General features: G+C 40.5%; 1 protein-coding gene across 1 annotated transcript in view; it reads right to left on the bottom strand.

Annotated features, from left to right (window-relative positions):
• Window positions 1-12680, bottom strand: part of akap6 (A kinase (PRKA) anchor protein 6) — a 235522-nt gene that overhangs the window by 171481 nt on the left and 51361 nt on the right. The window contains exon 10 of the mRNA XM_038728683.1: window positions 9102-9224. Coding sequence (XP_038584611.1) covers window positions 9102-9224 — 123 coding nt within the window. The remainder of the gene's footprint in view (window positions 1-9101; window positions 9225-12680) is intronic.

Raw genomic sequence — 12680 nt, 5'->3', positions numbered from 1 at the left:
CTGATTGTGTTACTTATTATTATATTTGCAGGAGAGCTTTGTTCTATTTTACTTTCTTCCAACACACTGGACTCTTATGAGTCATTATGAATTACTAAAAGACCTGACCCAACTTAAAATACCTTGGCTTTGGCTGAGCTAAAACCACAGATCATAAGAACGTATAATCTTAAAGGACAATCATGGACCTTTAAACATACCGCCTCCTTAACCTCCTCTGGCTCTGACATTTCTTAAAAACATCAACATATGTCAACTTGTTTCTTCAAGTCAACCTACAAGTAACTAACCATCACCAGTGTTTAAAAATCTGTTAAACGGTTAAAGTAGCAGGTGGATTCAGGGATTTCTCAGCCGCCGTGGCCGGTGGCCAACAACGTTAGAACTCCCTGCTCTGATTAACATACACACAGCGGGCTGAGAGACGAGCTGCTTCAAAGCCTGAGTGATCAGATTACCTGTTAGCATTAGCATATTAGCCCGGAGCGCAGGGTAGGACAGCCTCAGAAGCCTACCTAATATCATTTAGCTTTTAGCATTAGCATATTAGCGAGGCGCTAAGAGGTGTGCGGCGCTGATACTGAGATGACATTGGGGTTTGACATTGAGATTGTGCATTGAGCTGCACTGATCACACACAGAGAGAGAGAGAGAGAGAGAGAGAGAGAGCAGACAGGCTCGGGTTGATGAGACATGATCTGATCAAAGAGTCTTTGTAATAATGATGATCAAATTGTCTCCATTCAGACAGGCGAGAGAAACTAGTGGTGTGACTGTGTTCCCCGAGGTGTGTGTTTGTCTTTTGCTTTCTCTCTCTATTTTCTTACAGCTTTTATATTAAGCAATAAAAAGCAACTCTCTCTCTCTCTCCTTTCTCTCTTTAATCTCTTCCCTTACTTCCTTCTCTTCCCCTCCCTTCTTGTATTTCCTCCCTCTCTCTCACCTGGCTTTCCTTTCTCTTTCTTCACACCTCAGTCTTTCCTTTCTCTTTCTTCCCACCGCTCCATCCCCTAAACTCATCTTCCTCCCTCATTTTCTCTCGCATATTCTTGTTCTGCGTCTTTAAACCACGTGCGTGTGAAGCTGGCTGAACTGTTTTGGCCTTTCGTCCACACTAGGCCGGCGATTTTCACACCTAAAAAAAAAGGAAAATGTCTCCAGAGTGGATACATCTAAAAATGCTGGTTTTGCGGGAAACTTCTGGAAAACAATAACCTGAGTCAGCTCAGACACAGCTGTGAGGAGTGTGGCAGCAAAGTTAAGAGACTGACCCCTAAACTTCCCTGTGATTGATCGTTTTAAATGTCAATACACAACGCAGGTGCACTGTTTGAGTGTTTACTTTGTCAGGTGACTTTGATATCAAGAAATACAGATTTCATTGCCACTTCAGTGCAGCAGGAGGAATCACAGTTCACCTTGGGAACAGGCGGCATCAATGAGTATAAAATCACTGTTTTATACTCATTCAGTGGTCAGAAAACAGTGTTGGGCAAGTAACTTGAAAAATGTTATTAATTACTTCATACCACTCAGTAAAAGCTCCAGCAAAGGTGACTTCCAGCACCTATAAACATTTTCTCTATTTAACACATGTAGAAATTAAAATTAGCACGCAGTGAGCTTTCGTTTCTATGATAGACGGCACATGAAGTAAAGGACTAGAAAGGTAAAAGCAGCAGGTTTCCATCCAACTTCTCTCTTGTGTGTGTTTTCTATGTATTTTTTCATGTGTCTGTCTGCTGTGCGCGTGGCGATTACTGTGTCTCCTCCCTGGATCCGCATCCGCTCATCAAACCCTGCAGTATTTCTACCTCAGTTATTCGGTCACATCGTTCAGCAGTACCTTAAGGCCTAGCTACTGATTTTTCTAATCTCACTCTGTTCTGCCTACCCGCTCTCAGCCAGCCACCAGCAGCCTCATTCGTTCTCCATCCGCCATTGCTCACCGCCCATGGCCCTTCGCCTTCCCCGGCAGGATCGCCACCTCCCCCGCTTACAATAAATAATCTTTTATTGTATTACACTTCCTGGTTTTAGTCTCCTCCTGGGTTCTGCCAGTCGTAACAGAATGTAGGCTTACCAGTAGCTAACGTTAGCCAGACAGCTCAGACAATAGATCTTAATAAGACAACTTCTCACCAACAGAAGCGGTTACTTCCCCACGTACGACTAGCTAACACATCCATGAACGCACAAACCAATATCAACCCGCATTCAAACTCCCAGCGTGACAGCGGATAAGTGTGTAAGTGTAAATGTGATTATTAACTGCATTGCAGTAATTTAAAACAGTAATCCCTTAAACAACTTGTTACTAAAAACTAAATATTACTGTGACGCGAAGGGGCAGAACAGAGCTGTTTTCCTGTGTGGACGTAGATCTTTACTAAAACAACATGAAGTGCTAGTTTCACACACATGATCTGCATTTTCTGATTTAGTCACTTTAGTGCGGAGGCAGTCTCAGACCTCCCTACCTCCCGCTCACACCTCTTTATCTCTCCCTCTCTCTCCCACTCATGTTGCCACCAATAGTGTGTTGCTGCTGGTAATGGGATTCAAAGGCCTGGATCGCCCATCAGACCCAATCAATAGGCCTTTCATTGGCCGCCATCTCTCAGCGCCTTACAAAGAGCAGCCTGTGTGTGTGTGTGTGTGTGTGTGTGTTAGCGTCCTCTCGCCTCACTGATCTCCCCGGGGTTCCGGAAAGACCTGTGCTTATTCGCTCCACGCGCCCTAAAACACACATATAGACACACACACGTACACACACATATATATACACACACACACACACACACACACACACACACACACACACACGCCAGCTGGACCAAATATTCAATTGGGAGAGCAGCTCCACTCCACCCACTGCTGCCCTGGAGCTGTGTGTTTGTGTGTGTGTGTGTGTGTGTGTGTGTGTGTGTGTGTGTGTGTGTGTTTGTGTGTGTGTGTAAGAGAAAGCAATATAGGAAAAGAGAGAGAGTAACAGAGTGTGTGAGCATGTGTGTGAGAGACAGAAATGGAAAAACAAAGAGACAGACAGACAGACAGAAGGTGAGAAAAACAAAGAGCCGCTCTGTTACATTCGTATAAACTAGTTTTGCACAACTAAAGCATGATAAATGGATGGGTCTGATCATAATCTATATTTTTCTTCTTGTCAACAAATCAACAGTGAGTGCTTCTCCAAACAAGTCCTGTGTGTGAGGAAGAAGAGATATCAGTCTTTTTCCTCAGAAGAGCTCCATTGTCAGCTGAAAACTGGGCTGCACTGGGTTCCTTCTTCACCACACACACCGTCCTGCTGCCCCAAATACTCAATAGAGCATCACAAGTGGATTCATCCGCCGCTGAAAATAGTCCCCAACAAATGCACTATTTCCTACTACAGTTAGCAGCTGTTTCAGTAAACGACTGAGCCTTTTTTTTTTAAACATGAAACTAAATATCTGTGTAAAGCTGCAACGTTTAGTCCATTAAGCAATTAGTCAATCGACAAAAAAATCAATTAGCAACTATTTTGACTGATGTTATTTTTTCCAAGCAAACGTGCCCAATATTTTGAGCTTCTTTAATGTGAGGTAATGCAGCTTTTCTTTGTCATATGTGACAGTAAATAAAAACAAAACAAAATTTCAGCTTTGGGACTGTTGGGGAGAAAAAAAACAAGAAAACTGAAAACACCACCTTGGGGTCTGAGAAATCGCAGTTTTAAAGTCGATAAATCGATTATTAATAAAATAATCGGCAGATTAAACGATAATGGAAATAATCATTAGTTACAGGTAGAGCTGCACGATAATGTAATATTATTCTTTTCTGTGATATATACATTATAAAAAATACAGGAATTTCCCACTCTATTTGAAAAGAATTTAGCATAATTATGATGTGATTTTGTAGGGAAAATGCACAGAAAATAAAAATAAATAAGTAGAAATATTTCTTTTTAGTCTCAAATCTTTTTGAGTGCAAACTATCCTTTTTTGAGCTTTAATGTAATAAACATATATATTTTTTAAAATGATAAAAATAAAAGAGCAGCTATACACCAGCCCCCTGAGTGGTTTACAAAAGTTGCTTTTCTTTTTGCAACCAAATCCACCGTTTCTGTGGTTTTCTCCTGTGCCTCACTTATTTTCAAGTTGTCGACGTTGGGGCCGAACTGATCAAAAACAATATTGCGGTTGGTGGTGTGGTGCTTGCAGAGCCTACTTGTCACTTACTATCAGCAAACACCATGTATCCAAGAACCCTTAAACTGAAGGAAATTATGTTTTATCAGACAGACTTCTCTTGTAGATTAGTCATGGAAAATCTGCCGATTTCCTTTTGTATCGAGCAGCAAAAAAGTTGAGGTGTTTGAGTTCATTTGATTTGCTTGACATTACGTTGTTCTGCGATGTGAATGTTGCGTGTGGGCACATTGCGATGACGATGCTGAAACAATATGTTGTGCAGCCCTAGTTGCAGGCCTCTATTTGCGACCCCTTTCTAAAAATCCACATCTTCAGTAGGAACTAATGGCATTTGGGGCAATGAGCCACATATCTGGATAATGACTGGTGGGGCTTATGAGTAAACATTCTTGTGTATCTTCACCTTGCGCCCAAATTGGATCTGAAGAGTTGTCAACAAACATGGTACATCTTGTGCCAAGAGAATGAAAGCGGGATGCCCTCGTAAGAAATGTAAGAACTCGTAGGCTACTTTTCAGTAGCCTTGCCAACGTGACTTAGACTGTAAGAGGGTAATTAGAGACAGTAGGGAAGCATGCTGGCACTACTGCATGACCCTCGCCAGAGGAAGCTTTTCTACAGGCAGCTTGAGAACAGAGTAAACATTTCAACAGGATATTTTTTTAAATCGTGTGACCAAACATGGTTTGATCACAGGATTGGTTTAACATGTGTTTTCCACATTGTTGGGGTTATAGACTTTTCATTTGTTGACACAATATTAATATTTATTTATTAGGAAGATACTTTAGAATATAAAATAACACCTGTCTATTCTATGTCTTGGTATTTGAGTGGTTATATTTAGGCTGCGTTCAGACTGCAGCCCAAAGTCACCCAAATCTGATTTATTTGCTCCTTTGAGACCTCAGATCAGATTGTTTGAACAGCCCAGGTCACATGGAATCTGATCTTTTCCAGTTCGGATTTGTGCCACTTTCATATGTCGTCCAAATCAGATACAGGTCGGACTTTTTTAAATGAGACCTCAGTTTGGACAGTCAGATCAGACTTCATGCGTCCCGTGCATGCTCCTTCTCCAGGAGAAAACAGAGAGCGTTGTAGGGCTTATCCTCGCTGTACAGAGCCAGAAGCTGTAACGAATGCAATGAAAACGACACAAAGTGGTGAACATTTGTCATAAATCGGAAGACATACAGGAAATCGGGAGCACTGTGACCCCCGAAGGAAACCTGGAGAGGGTAATGAAAAACATGAGTCTCCTATGTAAACCGTGACGGTTAGCAACCTCCATGTTTTCTTCACAGCGTGTTGCGTGTGATGTCGTATTATTATTTTGCACATGTGAGCCACTTTCAGGCTGTGGCCAGTCCACTTCTGGAGTTCTAACTTTATTGTTGAAGAGTTTACAAAAGGAAAGATTCACTGATTCTTCAAATGTATGTGGGACTAATTCAGTCTATTTATCATTATCCAACACAAGCTTGCACCTTAGGCTACTAAAGCTTTGGTTAAAGTTTGTTATAAATTATAGTGTGGTTAGTTAGATATTAAAAAAAGTCAACAGTGACCTGAAGCACGGGATGGGACGTGTTGATTTTGTTTTTTAAATTTCAGTTTTAAGCTTTGGTTCGGTAAAACCACAACTTTTACTTAACCAAGTGTTTAAGTGGCTCAAAGCTAACAACACATGGGGCGCAGGATGTGAACCCCTTGTGCTTTGACTCCTCCCTATGTCTTTTGTTTAGTACGTAAATGTCACACTTCCTAAATTAGAAAAACATTGCCAGAGATTGTTTTCTAGTCGTCAGTTCCATTTCCTCAAAAATGTCTTTGGCGACGCAAATTAGTAAAACGTAAACACATTTTGTCAGAGAGAGAGAGAGAGAAATATGAAAAGAAAGAAAACTCAGAAGAAGCAGAGATATAGAGACAGACAAAGAGGAGAGAGAGAGAGAGAGAGAGTGAGAGAGAGAGAGAGAGAGCACATCTCTCTGCTGTAATCAACAAAACACACATGCACAATTATACACCCAAACACACACACTAATAACTACAAAGTGCAAGTGTGACTATCAACACACACACACACACAAACACAGAATCGGTTAGCTAACACGCTATCAACAGCGTAGCAGTTCAAAGTCCTATTAGCGATGCTTTTTCATCCTCTTGCTTTATTTAACGAGACGTGCCAATTAGGAGCCGGGAATTCTAATTGAAGCTAACCGCCGCTAACGTTAGCACTGCTGGCACCCACAACAAAGTCGACACCTGTAAACAAACCAAAAACAAACACACACGCAAAATATCTAGATAAGGCAACATGGTGTGTGTGTGTGTGTAAATCCGTGTGCATGATGCTGTTCTGCAGGGACGGATATGGAGATGCTGATTTGGAAATCTGTCTAGGAACATGCAAATGTATGCAAATAGAACCTCTGGGTGTGTGTGTGTGTGTGCGCGTGTGTAGCTAAAACACATGCCTACTGTTGTGCATATATGTTTGCATTTGTAGACTTTTATGCAAATACAATCTGTTTGTTTGTCTTAGTGTGTGTGTGTGTGTGTGTGTGTACACACTTAGCATTGTGCATCAATTGGTTTTTACGTTGATATGTGTGTGTGTGTGTGTGTTCATGTCTCATTTTGTTGTACTCTTGAATGCATTTTGATGATGAGTGAGTGTGTGTGTGTGTGTGTGTGTGTGTGTGAAGCCCATATGTTTGCCATAAAGAGTGTGAGTAATTGTCAAAGTGCTTCTCATCTATGTGTGTTTGTGTGTTTCTATACAGTGACGCTGCACTCGCTGATCTATAGGCGCTTGGGTTGTTTTGTAGGACGTGTGTGTGTGTGTGTGTGTTAAAAATTTAAGAAACACACAGGAGGAGTGTTTCTATTTAGTAGAATAAAGAAATCAAGATAGAGAGATTAAAAGAAGAGAAGAAGAAAAGGGAGCAAGTGCGGGGCAGATGGTCAGAAAATAACAAACAGATAAAATGGCAGGAGAATGAAAGGAGAGAGCGGAGACGGTAAAAGAGAAGGAGGAGGAGAAAGGAGATGCAGATGGGAACAAATTGGAACACAAAAAGAGAAATCAGGATAAAAGCAGAGAAGATGAAATGGGAAACAGTCTGTGTTCGCTACAGTGTTTGTGTGCTCATCCCTCAGCTCATTGTTATTTTCCCATCATCCCTCTCTAACATCATCGCTCTGTGGTTGCAGGATCCAGTAACCACTGACCTTTGACAAGTATGTTCTTACTCTACTGTCAAGCTCAGTACTGGTCACTGTGAATGACAGCTAAATATAAATAAAACAATATCCAGTAAATATACTTTTGCACTGGTCTACCAGCCCCACATAATAATCACTAATACATAAACACAGTAGATGAACGCTGAATGCTGTATTTTGGCTTGTCAGAACTTACTGTAGCCGTTTTCCCATCAACGTTTTTTAATGCGCATTTTGAAGTATCGCATCAGAAAAGGTTGGAAAAATTCCTTAATTTCGCAAAAATGTTTTTACGCTTGCTTGAGGTGGTTTTTGCCTTTATCGAAAAAGAGTAAATGAGCTAAAGAGATTGAAACACTTTTTCCGCAGTATGAGAGTCCTACCTGAAGAGAGGCTGTGAAGTCTTCATGTTACGCCGTACAAGAACCACATACAACATTATTTATCAAACCGGGTCAGACTGGATGAATTTAGCGTGTGGGGGAAACACATGTGACAACGTCCGGTTTTCAAAATAACGTGTCTATATAAGAGAGGATATTTAGCTTATAGGTATTTTTGCTAAACAACCTCTGAATGATCTTCTCAACACGAACATTGATAAGCTCTTGTGGTCAAATCCCAATGTCTGCCCTAAAATCCGAACCGGTTTCAGGACTTCCTCGTGACCTTTGTGCACACATAGTTCTGTAATCCTCGACTCTTTAGATAATTATATAAACAATTATTCATGTAACAAGATGAAATAAAGCATGAATTAAGCTGACAGGATCACATTTAGATTTATTTAACAGTAACACATTCACGCTTTGATTATATAAAGTGTCATAGACGACGACCAGTAAGCAGTGATTTGGTGGTTTCTACTTTAAAACAACGAAATTTGAAAAGTAAAATGGGGGAATCGTCCAAGTGCTTCCTATAGCACTCAGTTCCTGCCTTGCACTGCACTGTAATTTTTACTGTCGTGTTTTCATTTTCTATTTTAAAATTATATTCAAATGTCTTCTTATATTTCCCTAGCTTGCTTTTATGTTTTATGTAAAGCTCTTTTAATTGCCTTGTTGTTAAAATGTGCTATACAAATAAACTTGCCTTGAGGCAGTGTAAATCATTATTCTATTGCGTTATTTGTACTACATGCCATATTAACATATTAATTAAAGGTAATAAAACGAGTTCTGAATCTGAAGCATTGGTTTGAACAGAACAACAGATTCGTGTTGTCTTCAGATGAGTGAAAGTGTTGCTCTTAGTTGAGAATCTGCACTGTTTTAAACAGAGTCAACGTTCAAACTTTGTAGCAGCAGTAGGTGAAATGATGCTGCTGTTAAAACACATGAGCACATCCATATGCATGTATGCAAATATGCGTTCACACAGCCGTGTGTGCACTGTGTGTGCAGACATGTCATTTCACGTAGCACTCCTGCACTTTTATACTTAAATGTACATAAGCTTTGACAGTGTGTGTGTGTGTGTGTGGACCATTGTATCTTGGTGAGCACCATTTTTTAGACCTTTAGAGGGTTGGTTGAGGGTCAAGACTTGGTTTTAAGGTTAGAGTTAGGTAAGGGTTTCCATGAGGGATAAAGGAATACATTTTGTTAATCAGGGTCCTCACAAAATTATAAATGTGTGTGTCTGTGTGTTTCTCACCAGGTGTGTGTCCAGGTACACCCTCAGGCTCTCCAGATCCTGTCTGGGCTGCGTCCAGTTTTCTGTGCTGTCCAGCGCCTCCTGCAGCCACAAGATGAACCCGTCCAACTGCTGCACAAAACACTGGGGACGAGAGAGGCAGAGGGACACAGAGAGAGAGAGAGAGAGAGAGGATTCAGTCAGATGATTAAAAAAAAAAATGTTAATAGCATGAATAAACACTGCTGTCCAGAGCTGCGGGAGTCGCATCCAAACACGACACACACACACAAACTCTGCAGAGGATGGAGAGAGAGAGAGAAAGAGTACAAAAAGGCATACAAGACTAGAGAAAAATAAATCAGTAGTCAAAATTTAAATTGTTGAATCGAAGGAAAATCCTAACAAGGTAAAAAAGAAATCCAACAGGTAATGGCATGCAACAGGGAGAGAGAGGGAGAGTGGAAAGGGAGAAAAAGCAACAGATTGGAAGGAGGAGAGGAAGAGGAAAGGATAAAACACTGGAGAGGAGAGGAGGAGCGGCTGGACGGGGTTTCAGAGCTGATACCAGATGAATTAATTCAAGGACAGAAAGGGAACAAAAAACGAGACCCGCAGGACGAAACAGTTAAACACACATTAGGTTAAATACACAGAGATCCAGCCAGAGATACAGGGGGGGGAATAAAGGAGAAGAAAGGAAGAAGGAAGACAGCGAAAAGTGAAAAACAATATACAATATAGGAAGGTAAAAAGAGAACATTTGGACTGAGAGAGGATAAAAAGAGACAGAACAATAGATGAAAAAAGACGAGAGACAGTTGGACACAAACAGGGAGGGAAACATGTTGCAAACAAATCCAGAAAAGAAATAAAATGGAGAAGGAAAAGAGGAGAAAAGGAGCGACAAAAAGAGTAAAAAGACAAACTAAGAAAGAAACAAACTCTGCAAGAGTAATGAAAGATAAAACCGGAAGTGAAAAGAAGTAGAAAGATAAAAAAAAAATGGGAGGAGGAGGAAACAAACATTGCAAATGCAAGAGGAAGAGGAAGAGGTTGGAAAGATAACAAGAGATGGAGAGGGGAAAGGAAAAGGAAAGACGAAAAGAAAGCAAAAAGAGGATGAAAAAGACAAAATGAAAAACAGGAAATTAAGACTGACAGAAAGAAAGAAAGAAAGAAAGAAAGAAAGAAAGAAAGAAAGAAAGGGTTGGAGAGACAGAGAGTAAGAGATACACTGAGATGAAGACAGAATGAGAAGGGGATGAAAAAGAGATTGGCATGAATGACACTTGAACATGTATGTCTCCATCGCTGGCAGGTTGCCCTTCGTGAGAGCGCACAGACAGACGGACAGAGGAGACGACAGGAAACACAACAGGCCGCTCGTTGCTTGGTGGAAAGCTACTGCCATCTACTGGCTGAGAGGAGGATTAAGGAGGAGATGAAGTGCAAAACTGAAAAATCTCCGCCTGAAACTCACCAATCCAAATTACAGAGACTCAGAAAAAAAAAATCTTGTTGTTTGTTGTTTAAGTTCATATCCTGATTTTGTTTGGGGTGTAAAATGTTGGAAGAACAGGAGAATCCACGTGTAGAGAGCTCCTCCTGAAGAGGAGCAGAGGACACAGCTTAAAGGAGGTGTTTAAACCTTCAGTCGTGAAGGAGAGATGGAGGTGAAGAAGAAGAAAGACATAAGAAGATCAGAGAAGAAACCGTTTGTTTTAAAGCACTTAAACTTTTTTTTAAGAGGCGAAACAAAAAAGAGAAGAGGAAGATCAAAAATGTCTGTACACCGACAGCCTGTTAAATTCTTCACGTGAGATAGTGACTGAAGCGACAGACGATGTCTCCAACACCTGCAGCATCATGTGTTTGAGGTCACGTTGCTACATGAAATTAAAAAAACCTCAAGCACGCTGTCCAAGAACTCTAAAATAAGCGTGCGGTCGTCCCGAAGGGAATGAGGCACATTACGTTCTTCGCAGTTTAACATAACCGTGTAAGGGGTAAGTCATGTTTTATAACACTGTACAGATTATTTTAAGAGATTGTTAATTTTTGTTCTTTATATTGATGTAAATTACATACCTAGAGGAGGTTAAATCTGGACAAAGATGAAGTGCAACTGTCAATTTACATAAATCATTTAGGCTATGATGCTAGCTAACTTAGCCAACTACCAAGCTGTGTGTGTGGTAACAAGTGTTTTTATATATCTAGTGTCATCATTGCAGAGGATGAGTATTACATTACATGTACTCATTTGACAGACGCTTTTATACAAAGCGAGAAACAACACACAAGCATCAAATACAACAACTGACAATACATACTAGTAAGAGCAGCAATAATTTACATTTATTCATTTAGCTGACACTTTTATCCAAGGCAACTTAAAATTGCTATATGTGTCAGAGGTCGCACGCCTCTGGAGCAACAAGGGGTTCGGTGTCTTGCCCCCCCCCCCCCAGACTCAAGAACAGTCCAGTAAACGCACTGTTTGTCCATTATCAGACCAACACAACTCAACTGGGAATACTAGCCTGTGGTGCTTGTACATAACGCAAAGAAGCTCCTGTTACACATGCATCATCCCTAAAGTCCTGTCCTTATAGTGCGGTTTCAAGGTTTGATACAAAATACAGCACGGACATAAGAGAGCTTTAGAGCTCCTGAACGGTGGATTTTAGGGGGTTTAATTTTGATCTGTGTAGAAATTGTGGTTTGACTGCAAACAAGCATATTTTGCAAAATGAGGACTCCTCAGACTCCTTCCTACGTCCTACGTTCCCTGTCCTAAAATATAAAACATCTTTTGAAAGAAACATAACACCATGTTGCCATTTTTTTTAACATAAAGACAACGAAAGAGAAACTGGGTCAAGTAAATAAAATTAAACAATATATACAACAAAACATTACATTAGAGACTTTAGCTTGATGATCTGGTTGTGTTTCTCAGAACATGTTATTTTCTGTATGAATTTATTCAGTTCTGAGAACCATTTTGACAAGGAGAGAAAGCAATCTGATTTCCATGTTAAAGCTTACGCATTTTCTCGCAACGGCAAATGCAATCTGAGTGAATTTAACAAGAGCGTCGCTCCTGCCATTAAGATCAGTGAAGTTAACATAACTCAGGCGAAGGAGACTCCTGTGACAGAGCACATGGTAGTCTCTCCACGAGTGCTGTGGTTTCACACGTAACCACGCAGCATGGTTGTTTGTGCAACATCTAAAACACATTTCAGATTGCACTGTTGTATTTATGTAGCTTCTGAGGTGTGAGAGAGAGCCGGTGGAGAAAACTGTGGTGAATAATTCTGAACCTTAAATTAATTGCCGCACAAACACTGTCTTGACACAAAGCTTCTCACAAGGCCTCATCTAAAGTCCGAGTCCAACCTTTCTTTTCACTTATGTATGTTTGGCTGAGGGCACTTTTGCATTAAGTGTTAGCAACCTCTTTATCAGTGGAATGTTTTTAATGAACATATCTGCAAAGCTGCAAAATGTTCACAGATGATATATTTCATTTGTTTGAAACTAAAGCATGATTATCGTGTTTATGGTTGTGAAAATATTATTAATGCTGTT

Source organism: Micropterus salmoides, unplaced genomic scaffold (genome assembly GCF_014851395.1).
Source record: "Micropterus salmoides isolate LMB-PRFRI ecotype aquatic unplaced genomic scaffold, ASM1485139v1 Ms_hic_scaffold_19, whole genome shotgun sequence".
Taxonomy (NCBI): Eukaryota; Metazoa; Chordata; class Actinopteri; order Centrarchiformes; family Centrarchidae; genus Micropterus; species Micropterus salmoides.
This window is presented reverse-complemented; position numbering and strand designations above follow the sequence as displayed.